The sequence below is a fragment of the Engystomops pustulosus genome, chromosome 5, assembly GCF_040894005.1.
Source record: "Engystomops pustulosus chromosome 5, aEngPut4.maternal, whole genome shotgun sequence".
NCBI classification, from domain to species: domain Eukaryota; kingdom Metazoa; phylum Chordata; class Amphibia; order Anura; family Leptodactylidae; genus Engystomops; species Engystomops pustulosus.
This window is the reverse complement of record NC_092415.1, coordinates 192,113,717-192,131,654: the sequence shown is the minus strand read 5'-3', so window position 1 is coordinate 192,131,654 and position 17,938 is coordinate 192,113,717. Positions and strand designations below refer to the sequence as shown.

Sequence of the window (17,938 nt, the reverse complement as noted above, 5' to 3'; positions counted from 1 at the left end):
TTTCCCAGGTTTTTGCGATAAAATTAGGGACCACGGCTTATACTCGAGTATATACGGTAATCCCCGTTTCTAAAACTTTTTTAACCCAACAACTTCTTGCATATTTCATTCATTTGGTGTCCACTTCCCGTATTATTTACTTTTTTTTAAAAAAATTCTGACCCTCGACTAAAAAAAAATATATATATATGTATTGGGATCTTAGCGCTTAAAAAAAAAAATAAAAATGGTGTCCAATACGGTGCCATGTGTCATCTTCTACCTTTAGATTACATTCAGGAACTTTTTTTTTTTTTTTTTTTTAAATAGCCAAATACCTGTACCATTTTGGAATTTTAAAAAATGACCAATTCTTTGTAAAATAATCCATAGTTAATTATTTTACAGTAAAATATAATGGAAAAAAATCATATTGCTTCTGTGAAGGGTTGAATAACCTAAACCACAGTCTTTTTAATTATTGGACAAGATTTACAAATATTTTTTTGTAACGGATCATTGTCCAGCAGTTATATTTATTTGACATTTATTTGGCAAATAAATGATGAATAATAGCTCACTGTAAGGCCCAATGGGCGATTCATTAATTGTGTAGGAGAAGCAGAAGACCTCCTAGGGTAAGTTCATATATACGGTAGTTAAAAATGAGCTGAAGAAAAAAAAAAAATTACACAGCAATTGCACTAAAAACTACAGGGGAAAAATTGCCACAAATCATAGAAAATCACAGAATTGGGGGGTGGGGGTGAAAATAAGAGATTTTTTATTTATTAGCATTTGTAATCTTGTTACGGATTTTAACTTTCCTACAAGGGAAATTTTTTAAAAATCAACAACAAATCCGAAATTTGTGTTTTATGCTCCCTCATATTTTTATATATTATACAAATTCAAAATTTTAAAATTACAAAAAAAATGTGCTAAAAACCCAAACTCTGCTTATACTCGAGTAAAAAAAAAAATGTAGGTTTTACCAGGTTTTTGTGGTAAAATTAGGGGCCTCGGCTTATACGCGAGTATATATGGTATATAAATTATTTACAGTATACACAAAAATAAAAAAAATAAAAAATAAAAAAATCGGATAAATATGTTCAAATCTCGTGTTTTACGATACGCTATTTTGTTGAGGTGTCAACCCAGGTGAAAAAAAAAAAAATTTGCACTGTTGCAGTGATAACTGATGAGGACGTTACTTCTGGTAGCATCAAAGTCCTGATCTTAAAATTCATTGCTACAATTGTATCTAATATTTTTTTAATAACTCCCTATGCTAAAAAATTTTGCTAAATATACACGGCAGAATATTAGAGCAAATGCACATTGTCCTTCTTGTAGGAGTAATAATCAATTTAAAATAAAAAAAAAATAAAAACATCAAAAAGAGAATTTAAAAACAACCACAAAATGGGGGGAGGGGGGAAAGTTGAGAAAATTGAAAATAATTGGGAGGTCTTCTCAGGATCCATCAGCAGATTGTATTTGCTCTTCTATATAGAGCATCATAATAAAGAAGGTGTGCACGTTGGTGGTAGGGAGAGGGTTTTTTTTGTTTTTTTTTTACACAGGGATCAACAATGTGACCCTCATGCCCAGAAAAGGAGCAAGGAAGGATTCTCTGCATTGTTAAGGAACATGTGGAGTGTGGAGTAGGGGGGGGGGGATGCAGTGTATAGCAAGTCTAATGAGCCCTCACTGCGGCACAGAACTCTAATACATTGCACTGCTAGACAGAAGAATGTAGAAGGACGCTTCCAGAATGCAACCACTAGATCCCAGCCAACAGGGGTGGTCAAAGAGTCCAAAATTACTGCTGAGGGAGATCTAAATATTTGCTGTTATTAAAACAAAAAATGTTAAAAAAAAACAAAAGTAACATTAATTTTTATTTCACAGTTGCAGTGTTTTCCAACGTAAACAACGATCGTTTACGCACTCGTTGTCCTCAACAAGGTTTGAAGTGTACGATGTAGCTTGGTTGTCCTATCTCTTTCCTGGCCCCTCACATGCACGATCACATCCAGACACCTCTAGTCGAGAAATATATGAGAAATATTTTGATGAGAAATATATGAGGGCAATTCCATTTACAATACAGTGGACCGATCCGGCCAAACCAATGTTTTCCTAGCTTTTTTATGTAGGCTAGGAACATGACAAATATGGCCTCTCATCTTCCCTCCAGTGGGCTCCAAGTCTTCCTATTGTTCCATGGCTGACAGGTGATGGGACCATGACACATTCCATGGCCAACCAGATATGGACATAAACAGGCTGAGGCGCCCATATCGGGCACATTACCACTCAGCCGCTGATTGAACAAAAGCATTCAAGCAAAAAATAAATAAATAAATAGATTCCAATATGATTGAAAAGCCTTCTCTGTTAAGGCCTACTCTGAAAATGAGCACTTGCATGATTTTGCAGCCTTTTCAAAGTTGAGGCAAAAAAATTAAGCTCTTATCCAAAGATAGCCCTTAGTTACAAACAGCAATATCTTCTTAAAAGTGGCACCAAGAAACACAGTTCTGGTGTCACTTGAAAGAGAAAAATATCCTCTAATATCTCAGAAGATTTGTGTTATAGTCAGTAGTGCGATTTTCACCTATACAGTAGCTCCCACTGCCAATTGTAACTTAAACAGTGGATACCTACAGTTCTGTAGCAGAGAGAAACACAATCTTTATGCAGTATTAATGGGGAGTTTCTTCTCTTTAAATTGACACCAGAAGTTTCAGTACAGAAGTAATAGCCATTTGAAGTCTGCCCTCCTACAACCGCTGAAGGCATCATTGATGAAGAGGAGGAGAGAGCTGACAGCTGCACTGTACAAGAAGCTACACGTACAAGAGGGGCTCACACAATGAAAGTACCATTGCTGGACATAAGAAATTGGGGCCAATGATTCTAAAGGCAATAGAGATATTCACAATGAAATTAAGGTTTGGAGAGTTAGGTTCATGTCCCAGAAGCGGTTTACAAAATAATATTTAAATAAATGAAGATTCTCATGTTCAAGAATAAATGTGGATTTTCACTCAAATGAAAAAAAAAAAAAAAAAAGACATTCCCTCAAATTAACCCGAAGCCATTTTTACGGACCAAAAAAAAATCTTATTTATGGAGCTGTAGCTCCCACTCTATGATGATTTTTTTAACCATAATTTTAGTGCATTTACCTGTAGCATCTGTAACCAATAACCTATAACTATACACGAAACTCTAAAATTTGTAATACTTTGCAGCGTTACTTATCCAACATAATACTCACGTCATTCAATATCAGCGCTTAAGAACAAAATATCTATGCTTTCCAAAAACTGATATTTTTCAGATTTGCCCCCACCTGCAGACTGTGTCTTATTACATCTGAGCCGCCAGCTGCCATCAGCCTCCCTAATAATATCTGTCGGATATTGCAATCCATCCTCACAGGCGGAGGAATGACACGGAGGGACGATGTAAGGACAGATAAAAACATAAAAACTACTGCTTATTGCATGAAATGCATAAGTGAAAATCAGTGCAGTAATGTAGGAAGAGGATCATTTCCTGATTGGTGTCATTCCCCCTAACCCTTACAATTAGGCTGCGTTCACATGGTCAGTACCTGCTCAGGACAGGCAGTCCCCAAGTTACGTACAAGATAGGTTCTTGGGTTTGTACTTTTGTTGAATTTGTATGCAAGTCGGAACTGTATAATTTATAATTGTAGATCCAGCTCAAAAATATTTGTCCCATTGACAATTGGATTTTCTAAATTTTTTGCTGTAATGGGACCAAGGATTATCCATAAAGCTTCATTACAGACACCTTACAGCTGATCATTGCAGTCTGGGACTATAGTAACATCCAGAGACTTCACCAGAGGTCACAGTGACCAGAGAGGTCCGTCTGTAATTAGGGGTCGTCTGTATGTCGAGTGTCCGCCTGTATTTTGCACTATAGTTGTAATGTATTGCTAACCGAGCACAGGAATACTTGTAGAAGACAGAAAAGGTGCAAATATTCCTTCTCACAGTACCATTTATTTCTGGCTTTGGGTTCTAAACACTGATTCAAAATATTTCCCACAATCCAGCTGTCTGAAAGCAGACCTTCAGATAAAATTTCTACTTAAGAAAACTGTAGCTCCTACCCCATCTCCCCTCCTCCTGCCTGCTGTAATCTCACAGAGTGGGAGGAAGTTCTCCTGCACAGGGTAACAGCCTGAGAATCTGCATCATGGAAGGACACTGGTTTCAGCAGTTTGACCCTCAACAATCAGCTTGTTGTGGATTGGGGATGACAAGCAAACTTGGGACAACCCCTTTAAGTCCAACATCATTCTATAGTCAACAAATTCAGATTTTCTTTTAAACATTTATCAAGTATCTTATAGAAGCCGTCATGAGACTACATAAAGAGCCTTTAATAAAACACATCCACAATGATCCATATCAATGTCCCAAGTTTCCCAACTTCAAAATCCATCCTGATAAACCAGGGACACTTACTCATAGATCCAGGCACCGGGACTGTGGTAATCTTCTTGTATTTTTTTTTTATCCACAGCCTCATTCCTTCTAAAATCAACTTTTAGAATTATGCAAATGAGCCAGAGGAGCTCCACTGTGCCCCCTCCCCGCTGCTCCCTCAGCACTTCCTGCAGATATCTGACATCAGCAGAGGAAGTTTCAGCACAGTGGGAAGGGGGAGCTCCTGCACAGTGTTACAGCATAAAGGGGCTCTGGTAGAGCACTTCTGGCTCATTAGAATAATTTCAAAAGTTGATTTTTTTTTTTTTAGAAGGAAGGAGGTCATGGATAACAAATATAAGAAGATTTCCACAGTCATGGGGTCTATGATCTATGAGTAATTGTGTTTGGTGGTAGGTTTCCTTTAAAGAATACGCTGTGCCATCTCTCTCTTGTGCAAAATAAATGTTTTTAGACAAAAATAATAATAATGTTAATTTGTGGTCTGAATACAGTAAGGTGGTGATATCAGGAGTTATGAAGACAATGGTAACACTGCATGTGCCAAATGGTCCAGAAACAACAGTGTATACCTAGGTGCTATGAGCTGTACCAATAAAATGCACGCTCAATTTCCTTTTCTATTATTCCTGACAGGTTTCATTAGCGGTGCTAAAAAGAAATCTGCTTTTTTGCATCGGGAATCTCGGCTTGTGTGTGTTCTCTGGTGGGACATTGTATCTTGTGTCAGTGCCAATGGCTCAACACTAAATTACATATGCCAATGACAAAACGATAACTGCAGAAAAAAATTATATAAAAAAGTCATTAAAAAAACTAGACAAATTATGGCAAATAAATATAAAAATCACAAAAGGCTAACTAAACATATGTACATTTCTTAGAGTGTCTGCCCATATTTACATGAACATGTGTTTACAATTGCTTGAAATGTAACCGGCTCTATAAACCTAAATAACGGCCCATAAATAAAATACACATAAAAAAATTAAAATAATGATGATGGTAAATTATTAAAGTGGTAAGAGCTCAATTCCCGCAGGTGAGCCACCATTATCAATGTGCACAAATTTGATAATTATTACAAAAATTTGATTTTTTTTTTTTCACAGAATTATAAATTCTTATTACAAGTATACAACTGAAAAAAATTGAGGGAAAAAATATAAAATAAAATATATACAGGCAGTCCCCGGGTTACATACAAGATAGGGTCTGTAGGTTTGTTCTTAAGTTGAATTTGTATGTAAGTCGGAACTGTATACTTTATCATTGTAATCCCAGACAGAATTTTTTTGGTCTCTGTGACAATTGGATTTTAAAATGGTTGGACTGTGATAAGAACCAGGATTAACAATAAAGCTTCATTACAGACACCTGTGATAACTGTTATAGCTGATTGTAACCCAAGCCTAAAGTACAGTAATTTAACAATATCCAGAGATCCGTTTGTAACTAGGGGTCGTCTGTAAGTCGGGTGTTCTTAAGTTGGGGACCGCATATTATATATCTATCTATCTATCTATATATATATATATATATCTATCCCTTCTGCAACTTACCATTTTCGTCCACAGTTTTGACAAAGACTTGCGACAACCTATGACATTGTCGCACGCGATTGAGACCTACCATCCGCTATAAATACGGTTCCAAAAATACGTCTACCCAAAAAATTTTTTTTTACCAGAAAATGTATTGCCCTTTTTACACATGGGTTAAGCCAATCCCTCGCTGAAACAGCTCCGATATTTATATATTTATTTTGTCTCAATTACCAAAACGGCCCAAAAGATTAAGTGTTTATGGGGGATTACTGCTTGCCTCCAGCGAAATCGAGGCACATGGCCAAAAAAAGAGAAAGTGCTGTATAATAAACCAATAAAAAGGTGTCTTAAGTCACATGTTAAAATAAAATGGGTGCAAGTCATGGATAGAGCAGGATACGCATTTAGGTTTTGATATATACGTAATTTACGGCAATATTTTTTGGGGAGAATTGTAGAAGTGATAATTTTGCCTTCCTTATTACCGATAACAATAATTATTATAACAATAAAGAAAAAATGCTAATAAAAACAAATCATAGAACATATTTCAGTGTAAACAAGGCCTTTTTACGTATTGGGTTTGTAAAATGTAAAACAACTCTACATCAGTCCGATAAAGCAATGAATGGGGGCAGCTTATACAAGGGGAACTGTTAGAGTTGAAAGATTTGCCTTACAGGGGGGTATTTATCAAGAATACTATGGGTACCATTAAATCACATTAGGGTTTCTATACTGGGCACAGAATGATGGATTGCACTTTGTAGGGTTGAGAGATGTCAATGTGCATTGTAACACTGACTGGACCAGCGCGGAGATAAAGATCTGCTGGCTTGGCAGGGCTTAAAGCGAACACTTCAGCTCGTTCTCCCTTTTGGGTTGTACGGTGATTTGGTGCCAGGCGTTGAGGCCAAAAAGTGTGTCTAATGAAGTGTCTGAGATGAGTAAATAAGAAAATTAATGTTAGCAAACAGCTGATATTAATGCAGTGCTGAGAGTCTATGAAGGATTTGGGTCGTTGCCCATGCGTATGTGCCTGTGGCAATGTACTGAGCCCGATTCTCATGCCTATGGCAAATGTAAACACTGGCAAACGTGTGCCCAGGTATCCGTCCAGAGAGGCTTTGTCTGCAGTCATGTTACGTAGGAACATCTGGCAGGCTATGATCACAAATTGCGGTGGGGAAGGCATTTTCCCAATTACTTATCATGCAGGTGGGAGGTGGGGTTGCTTAAAAAAAAAAAAAGCTACAGCTAACGAAAAAAAAATTCTTGAAAATGAGGTCAGCATCTCTTGAGCATATGTAGGTTTGAATACTGGACCAAAACACTGTCATGTCACACAAGATGCACAAACATTTGTACAGCATTTATAAAATGTGGAAACCATTTTGAACCTACAATCTACAATGATGCAAAAACATAAAAAAGGGAAGTATTTTCCTGTTACAGATGGTCCAAAAACCAAATACACAGTAAGAAAATGGTATTGAATGACTAGAACGGGGCTTCCACGTCAATTATTCATTGAACACCAAGATTTTCTTCGAAAGATCAGGGGTCCTTACCGAGCTCGTCGTTCTTCATCTTTTAACACTTCGTAGATTGCCACCAACTACAACGATACAATGTAATCAGTATATAAAAGAGGTAAACTAAAAAGTTCTACTACAATCACTTGTAATAAAACAGAGACATAATAGAAATCATATAAGTGGAGTTGGTGACTAGACGACAAACCAGAACTATGGATTAATAAAGAAAAAGAAAAAACGGGGAAATTTTTTTTTTTTTTTTTTTTTTTTAAAGCATCCAAATTCTCCAAAATATATTGAGGACTTACTTGTCTGAACTGAGTCTCTGCATTTTCTTCTTTATTCTTGTCCGGGTGCAGCGTTAAGGAGAGCTTGCGATAGGCTTTTCTGATGTCAGCAGCTGTAGCATCCTGCAAACAAGAAGAGGTGGGAGGGAGGATGAGGGAACACAAAGCAAACTTTTGTAAAGAAGCTGAAATTCCCAGAGCCTCGTTAAGATGTAGAGATAGCCAACCCAGCACAGGACCTAAGGCAATGTAATTCGAGACATCAGGGAACGAGCTAGAGGGACCCACATGAATGAACAATTATTCAGCCTAATTTCACTTTCTTCCCAACTTCTCTGTGAAGATCATAACTTAACCCTTGTAAAGTAGATAGTATTTTCTTTACACTCAGCGACTCCTTAACCTGCAAATCTGTACACGACATAAGGAGTGCCTAACGTTCATCCCCAGAAGACAAAGCAAAGAGAAAGAGTTACACAAATTTAGTTTATACCCCCCCCCCCTTCCACCCCCCATGAGTTAGGATGGCTTGTGCTTCCTTAAACAAAAACTCTTGAGATTCCACATTCATATTCTAAGCCCCTGGTGGACAAAGTATACAAAAACTGGATGTAGTGTATAAATTACATTTTACAGGGGGATGGCAGAATTATTTTTTTTTTAATTTAAGGAAGGAAATATTAAAAACATAAAAAATATATAATATAAAAATATTAAATATTTAAAAAATATTTCATTTTAAATCAATTATTTTTTGTTTTAAAAAGCAAACTTTACCAAAACAACAACGCTCATGACAGTTTGTGATACTAGGTTCTGAGTAATTTTCGTCAAGGCCTACAAAACAAAATATCCAACTGCTAAATTAAAAAAATTAGGATCTATTTTGCATCTGCCCACTACACTTTCAATATTAAATCCTATTAAGTGTATTGCAAATCCAGCCTTAAATTTCTAAATACAGGCGGTCCCCTACTTAAGAACACTAGCCTACACTATTCCCCTATGCAAGTCTGAACTAGGTAATTTTGGATCTCACTGGCATTTGTACATGGATATATAGAGGCTATTTCAGCCTTCATGCACTGATGATTGTGATATTTTGTTTTTGCCAGTTTGTATCTCCGCTTGTATGTTCTTATGGTGTACTTGCACATGTTCACATAGGGGATGGTGTGGAGGGGAAAATTACTGGTTGCATCATAACCAATTCCCTTTTGTGGCACGTATTCTTATACGTGCGCTTTTAAGTGTTTTTATCGGTGTTGATTCAATAAACTTCAGATTATTTGGAATGCATTTACAGCATGGACCCTTTTTTTGCACACCACCTTGTTGTTTTTGAATTCATATACACTGTTTATGGTGTGGGTCCTATTAGTTATAAGACCTAATTTGTTGAGCCTATTCTGAATTTGGCTACTTAAGAACACTCGACTTACATACGACCCCTAGTTACAAACGGACCTCTGAATATTGGTAATTTATTGTACTTTAGTCCTAGGCTATAATAATCAGCTGTAACAGTTATCACAGGTGTCTGTAATGAATCTTTAGTGTTAATCCTGATTCTTATGACAACCCAACATTTTTAAAATCCAATTGTCACAGAGACCAAAAAAGTTCTGTGTGCGATTACAATGATAAAATATACAGTTCCGACTTACATACAAACTCAACTTAAGAACAAACCTACAGACCCCATCTTGGATGTAACCCGGGGACTGCCTGTATTAAGGTTAATTTATATGTTAAAATTCATAAAAACTTGGTTACTGGTAATAATGATGTATATTTGTATAGCACCATATTCTGTAGCGCTTTACAAAAGGTTTTAAAAGGGAAAATACGGTAAAAAAAAAAGAAAGAGAATCTGCAAGCACAGACTCCTAAAAAAAAGTATTCAGCACCTAAACTGAAATCTACATTATCCATAATACTCTAAGCAATGATCCACTGAGATCTTTTGGAACTAATATTATCAAAGATTTCCAACACGTGAAAACATCACAATAATCTAAAGAAGAGGCCACAAAACGCAACACAGAAATATTGGACTTCTCTGTGACCAGATACACATATAACCCCACCTGATGTTGTTGTAACATGCTGCAGAAATTATTTCCATGGTAGGGTCAACATATAAATGTGAAAAAGAAAAAACAAAAACACTATGTAGTAATTAAAATTTAAAAAAATTGCCTTAAGCAAGAACCCATGTGCATCCCACATTTGTGAAATATAACAGGGCTTTCAGCAATGTGCTAGTGCTTACAGTCAAAATTTAGCAAAAAAGAAAAAAAAACATTTCTATAAATTTTGAGATAAAAAAAAAAATATTTAAAAAACCATATATAAAAAACAACAACAAGCAATGTGCCAAAGGTCGGTCAACATCCTTGGCCTTACAGCCTTTATAGTAAGAGTAAAGGTTTTTTTTTGAGAGTATATAATAAATTCCACTCATAACCCAATTTAAGTAAAAAGGGCACAAACATTTCAGAACAATATAACCTAGTGAAAAATTTAGCTTGTTGTAAATGACCATCAAGCAAAAAAATATTTTGTGATAAGTGGGCACTATTTTTGAAAATGTGTGTGTTTTTTTTTATTTAAAGGGGAACAGCAGAATTTTATTTTGACACAACCAACACATTTTTCTCGTATAAAACTGACCTTTCAGAATAAAAAACCTGTTTGTATTTGGGGGTGGTGCAGCAGGCAAGGACACTCTTGATAATAATGTATCAGGTTATCATCTACCTGCTGTTAAAATCTCAAATCTTAAGACCCGACCATATATCCTGGTTTTCCAGTTTAACAAAATTCAAATTTTGTTCCCCAGCCCCCCCCCCCACGCTTTTCCCCGAATGTCTATTGGAAAATCCCTGTGATCTGAATGATAAATTTTAAGCAGCTTGGCCCACTCGTGTTTAACCCCTTAGGTGCTTGGTCTACTGTGCAACATATAATGATAGTAACAATGATCATTTCTTTGCAAAAAGGCAGTTGTAACAAAAAATAAATAGGTAAATATAACATAACAAAATCAACAATTTTATACATTTGTTATCTGCACGTCTCTGTTCACTGATAAAATATTTTTAGAATATGGAAGTTATCAAACTCTCAATTACTTATATGCTAAGCAGTGAACTATATGAGTGAGACAAGGAAAGATTTCTTGTTCCACACTCAAAATAAAATTAGCAAAAAAATAATAATTTTTTTTAATAACATATACACATTTATCATGTATATAAATACAAACATACATATAATATGTACACAGACAAAAAAAAAATACACATCAAGTATAGTGAAAAAAATGTATAACATTTCACTTAACATGAAACTCTAGGGAATAGCATCTAACAGTTTCTAATTTATTGATAATGACTTATTGATCATTCTCCTTTTACATTCAAAACATCAGTGGGGAAAATTCTAGCCTGAATAACCAGAGTTGCTATGTGAGGTTTGGTAACGAATGTAAAAAAAAAAAATAAAAATAATGTGCAATATTTATTTCACTTTTGTATTAGAGATTTGTTACATAATAACAATGTTGCTTCTTTACGTTAATATTGTAAAGTAGAAACGTGATGGAAAACATAAGTATCAATATTGGGAATAATAATAATGGAACCCAAAACGTATTAACCAAAAACATGGATTTTTAGGGCTCAAAATGCTAAAAGATAACTTGAATATAAAAAACGGTAAGACATATAAATAAGGAGCAATATGGGATTCCTCATTTCCGGAGGAATAGAAATTCTATGCAAAATTTAAAAAAAAATTAAAGGGAAAAAAAAGTCCATCCATCTGCATTATCTGCATTATGACGTTATAGTTAACAAATCATTTACAATTTACAAAAATCAATCACATACGCGATTTAAAAAAAAAAAGGTGCAAAGATAAAACACTTGCCAAAGCCCAGAAGCTGTAAATGTTATGTGGAGCGGCGAGTCCTCTCTCCTGCAGACGTGAAGTGCTGAGCAATGTTTGGAAGTGCTGAAGCTCCATCTAGAGGCCCTTATTTTAATATAAATCATCCAACTCAAATATTAAGGTGATAACTTGGGAATACACGGGCATGTCACTAATCTTACACGACACAATATAGGAGACGTATTCAGCCTGCTCAGATCTTTTTTTTTTTCTGTTTGGCAATGAAAATACAACTTTAAGGAACTATTTGTAAGGTATGTAGAGATTATTATTATTATTTAATTATTATTATTTTTTTTTTAATTTTACACATTACTGTCAAATATAAAGTTATAATTTTAAAAATATATAGGAAAAAAAAAATCCCAAAAACAGTATATTTAAAGCTAGGGGTGTGAAAAAAAAAAACCTTAAAAAAACCTAGCACAATTGTTTGTTTTTGTTATAACAGAATACAAGTCACCCACTATATTAAATATATATACACATTTTATGATATTTTTGTTTAAAAAAAAAAAAAAAAATCACACACTTCTTTAGGTTTGTTCTTAAGTTAAATTTATATGCAAGTCAGAACTGGTATATTTTATAATTTTTTTTTGTCCCAGTGACAATTGGATTTTCTAAAGTATTACCAATAAAGCTTCATTAGACACCTTACAGCTGATCATTGCAGCCTGGGACTATAGCAACATCCAGAGACTTCACCAGAGGTCACAGGGGGCAGAGGGGTCCGTCTGTAACTAGGGGTAGTCTAAGTCGAGTGTCTGAATATACACATTAGCGGCATAGTAAATGGGTTATGAACACATCCTCCATAAAAATCCTGTTCTATAGAAGCAGCTCAAGCTTGATGATATGAGATATGTTACATTTTTTTTCTGCTGCTTTCATAAATTCCTATCCAACCTATACCACTAACTTTTTTTTTTTATCTACCAAAAAGTTGATGACCTGCATTATTAAGGATTATTTAGGGGTTCCTTTAATATTTAAAATACAACCATGTAACATTTACTTTTGTATTTTCAATATATCAGGCTCTTGGGAAGTTTACAGAAACTCCCGGGCAATCCCTGTACTGTAAGAGGTCTGCTGGACCAAGTCAAGTCACTATAGCATGTAAAAATTCTGCACACTGACTACTAATTGTATTATATCTTTTTTTTTTTGCACAAGAAGTTCAAACTCTAACATACAGCCAGTAGTGCGCACCTTTTAGTGCTACACAGAGCACTTATGACTCCATACTACTAAACCTAATGGGACTGTGCTAGAGATCTCTCTACAACACCATCACCACAATACATACTTAAAGGGGTTTGCCCATGAAATAAAGTTCTCAAAATTTTAACCCACTAGTGATGTTTACAAAATAAAGGTCAAATTTTCAATTTTACTCAGTTTTATTGGTGTTCTAGGACTCAGTGATAGTCAGTGTAAGATTCCAGAGTGTGAACGGGGACTTAATGATCCCTCTGTGCTATGAGATGCTGTGTGCTGACAATGTGCTTAGATTATCAGGGTACAGGGTTTCTCTACACTTTTATTTAGCTTCTACTAGTGTCTGACACATAGAATAAGAGAGATGAGATCAGTCATGAGAGGAATAAAAGACCCACAATGACACACTCAGCTGTTCTACCTCACCAAAATAAAACACACTCAGCACTGCAATTCGCCCCTCCCCTCAGATCCAGAGCTTATCTTGTCTGTAGAGCTGCTGCTGGACAGGATGTGCCTTTATCTGTAGTGCTCTCTGACTCCTGCCCCTTTACATGAGAAGCAACCAAAATGAAATTACAGAATGTGTTATTTTTTTTATCCCGAGTATATTTTTAGAATCGGTTATCAGGTTTTCACCATTAAAACTGTATGACAGATTTCCACAACACTATTGTAACTTGGGCCCTACATAGTTTTTATTTTAAAAATACATAGTGCACATCCATACGAAATAATCTTTTTTACTCCACAGTAAAACTCCACAGAGTTTTCATACTGCTCTCATGGCCTAGCGACAAACGGGGAGGATGCAATCCCACTCCATCGCTCATTGTGCATGACATATGGAGACAAGCCCTTTGTGACTCGGCAGGGCTCCCGATAATGTTTAAAACATTATTTTATATGGATATCCTCTATTTTCAAGATAAAAAAGGTGAGGTTTGTCAAAACGCAGAAGGCCTAGAAGGTAGCTATACACATTAGATGAACTTTAGCCATGCCTACTGACCTAGGTGGGACAAGGAAGCCATAACTTTTGGTAAACCAAAAAAATCTAGGACCTTGCTCCTTATTGAGAACACACGTCAAGCATTGAAGAGGCTGGGTGTGCCTATAGAAGTGCCTTCCTACTGAGAAAAGTGAAAGGAGTACCCCCCTTCCCCCAACAATGTCCACTACAGCATCACCGCTGTGCGCATCACACAGTTTGAAGTGCAGTCCTATGCAAGTGAGGTGCTATATCACGCAAAGCCACTTTTGGACAGGCCGCTGTTTGTGAGACTGTGGTTAAGTTCTGGATGTCTGACTTCTAATAAACAAAAAAATAATAATAACCATAAATTACAATTAAACTAAATATCATTTGAACAACTAAAGGATTTGTACACAAAAAAGTAACAAATAAACCACCTTTAATTGTCAAACCATAAAAAGAATTTCCTTGTAAACCGACAATCAATAAATTATTAAGATAAAAAAAAAAAAAAAACATCCAGAAAACTGCTGCATTCAACAGGATACAGGTAATAAAGCAGGTGGTGCCTGGTAGAAGGTGCAAGGACTGACCCCGGTAGGTCCATACAGCAATTACGGTGGCCAATCTAGTGCAAGCACCAGAGATGGAAGGTACATTAGCTTTGATGGATGCTGCCCGCAGTCATTTATCAGAAATGGTTCTCAAGTGCTCCCAATGATTCTCGCATCTGAGGACATCACAAAGAACGTCCGCCCTTTTACCGATTCAAAAAGAAAATGAAAAAAACCTGAAGAATAAAAAGAATCCACGGAGCACGTTCCCTGCTATAATGTATCAGTCTGTTAAAAAGGGAGTCAATAAATTATACAGCTACCTAAATTGTGCAGGCCGCAAAGCCAGCCATTGTTTACATTTAATGGAGACACCGCTCCAAGACGAGTCTTCAGGCCATCATTTAGAGAACTTGCCCTTCCTAGAGTCAAATGAATTACAGATTAACTTGTCAATGCGAGAAGACAGAGGGGAAAAACAGGGATAGAAAAAAAAAAAAAATACACATGGTACCTACTTAAAACAGCAGAGACACATTGACGTTGTCCAGAAAGGGGAGGGCACCCTCTGGCTGGTTACTAAACCAAAAACACACTACATTATCTCAGGATCTGGACACTCGGAGTACATGGATATTACACAGATATTCCTAGAATGATGGAGAACCCCCTCCGATGTAACAAGCCTCTCTCTCTAGCAGGATGTGCCGGCAGCCATGTACATTACACTAGGAAATGCAATGCCAGGCCGTGTGCCCAGGGAGTGGGATTACACAGCGATTATATAGTTACTGCCATGTTTTATACCATATAGATATATATAGAAATTAATAACTTCCTTTTCCAAATCATAATATTTTAAAGCCTAAAACATTTTGGTACTGTCACATATGGATCTCTTTGAGGTTGCGCTCACACACAGTTGCGCGTTGTGTTTTGAAACGCACTGCAAGAGAGGGGATGGCCTCATCACAGATGCGTTTCCATTGAAACATGATCAGGAACAAGCTCCATGTGTTTTACATATAACCAATGCAAAACACGGTGTTAAATTAAATTAATGTTTACTAAGACAACCAGCGCTCTTCACCCCTCCCTATCCATTGAACGCTGAGCAGCCGTCGCTGTGATATGGCGAAACATAGGACATGCCCTAGATATCACATAGCGGCCACTCGGTTCACGGTGCAACAGGACTGTGTTGGCTCACCACATCGTGACCTGGTGCCATAGACGCTCACGGTGGAATCTGAACATCCCCCATACGTTCGTGTTGAAGGGGCCTGGGGGAGTGTTTGGTATAAAAAGATATTCTCAGTTCACCACTCCCCAAAACATAGGTTGATACCGCCCTCCCCTACCTTACATGTTTATAGAATAAATTTGGTGTTGGATTGTCCCTATATGTTTGACAATGTCCAATGTTCCAAAGTGGCTGCTTATTAGCCAAAACAGGTTAAGTGACAGAGGTAGACGGGTCAGAGTGACAAGGGAAACGGGAGCCAAAGGGGGAAAGTTCACTTTCTTTTATTTGTTTTTCTGTCACCCCTGCCCAGCCCCCACAGGGTTTTCTAGAATTCCCAGAAGCCCCCTTAAACCCTTTCACCTTTGATGGTACCTAAATGTCTATTTTTGGGTTTCGGTTCTGTTCTTTTTCAACTGCAACAGCTTTACATAGAATTACAATTTATACTTTTATTTATTTCCAAGACATGTGATTGGACAGTTGTATTAAATTGCCAGTGCAATCTGTTTTTCACGGACCAACCAAGATTGTAGGCTGGAGTGGCAATCCCCACCACTCCCCTCTCCACGGAAAGCAGAGTGGCTGCCATAATGTAGAAGTTATGCATGGCGGACACCCAGCTCGGTCATGGTGCGGTGAGACAAGGTCTGCTCACAACACCGTAATCGGGTGTCATAGACCTGTATGGGGGCCATGATCTGGCCGCAAATTGTAGTCATCCGATCATGGACCTGCATACTTTCATGTGAATGAGGCCTAATAGTTTGTAGATTTACCCTCAGGTTCCCAGGATGGTTGTACCGATATTATATGTAGCCATAAAGAACCTAGTTTATATCCAAAACAATAGAGACTAGGTAAGTAACTAGTTATATAGGTCTTCTCCTATTAAAACATATGTACCTGTTCGTGACTGCTTTAAGAATAAATGTGTAAGGCCCTTTTAAGCAAAGCAAGAAGCAGTAAATGGCCGGCAAGGACATCCATTCTTTTTATTACACCGCATTGATTTTCAATCTGTTACGAGAGTTACTGCACTAAGCATCGCTACTCCGGAGGAGACATGAATTAAGAACTTTTTAAAATGTATTCAATGTGGAAGAGCCGAGAAGAGATTTAAAAGCCGTAGGGCAATAACTAAAGGCGGCATCAGTGACTTCCACAAAGATCTCAGGCTCACTATATAAATTAGAAAGACATTTAGAAAGTCACAACTGCGAGAGGATACACAAAAAGTAACGCTTCAACTTCACATGTATATAACAGGAAGGTGCATGTCTTAACGTTACCTTAATTGGATCAAAGTCGTTTAGGGCAGATAGACAAAGTTAAGGTGGACTAGACAGTCTAAACGTGTGTCATGTTTCATCCAGTGTCAGCCGGGAGCAGAAATCTCGTGCAGCGTCAGCTCTATTTCACATCTGCGACTAAATGCAGGTGTGAACTTGGCCACAGACTCCTTGTATAACCAAACTTTACCAATCTGTTAGAGTAGTTTACAACAGAAAAATTTGTAATTTTTTTTTTGGAAATTCACTAATTGTGGCGCAAGGACGACTGTCGGCATCAGAGATCAGTCTCCGGAAAGCACAGCCCGATCTATTAAAGTGGTGCACGGCTGTTAGTGATTACTGGGTAGACCGAACTAATCAGTCGTGTGCCAGAAAAATGCCGGCAGTAATTAAGTGTGTGCCAAAATCTTACATGCACTGCGCCTTAATTTTCCGCTAAGACCATTTTTTCCCTGGTCTATTGTGCGCCAAAAATTGCGCCTAAAAATGCCGACAAAATACACATAAATATGGAGGAAATGTGGAAATGTTAGGCTACGCCCACTTCAAAAAAAAAAAAAAACAACAACAAAAAAACGGAGGTGTTGGGATAGTCGGAAACATCTGTTCTCTCTGGTGCAAACTCATTATAAATGATTCTCAACAGTTCTGTGGCAAAAAAACATTAAAATACCGGCATTTTTTTTGCGCAGATGCGATAATACATGTGTCCCATTGAGTGTTCAAATGGGGCTGTCGCTGGTATTGCAACACTGTCCTATTCACTTCAATAAAGCTCAGTTGTAATACCAGGCAAGACCTGTGGCCAGGAGGGGGTGCTGTGGCTTGAAGAAAGAAAA

The 17,938-nt window shown here is 36.9% G+C and overlaps 1 protein-coding gene across 2 annotated transcripts in view; it reads right to left on the bottom strand.

Moving 5' to 3' along the window:
• Nucleotides 1-17,938, bottom strand: part of DNAJC1 (DnaJ heat shock protein family (Hsp40) member C1) — a 289,738-nt gene that overhangs the window by 43,389 nt on the left and 228,411 nt on the right. For both annotated transcript variants that reach the window (XM_072154178.1, XM_072154176.1), the window contains 2 exons: nt 7,872-7,973; nt 7,597-7,643 (listed from right to left, as the gene is read on the bottom strand). In XM_072154178.1, coding sequence (XP_072010279.1) covers nt 7,597-7,643; nt 7,872-7,973 — 149 coding nt within the window. The remainder of the gene's footprint in view (nt 1-7,596; nt 7,644-7,871; nt 7,974-17,938) is intronic.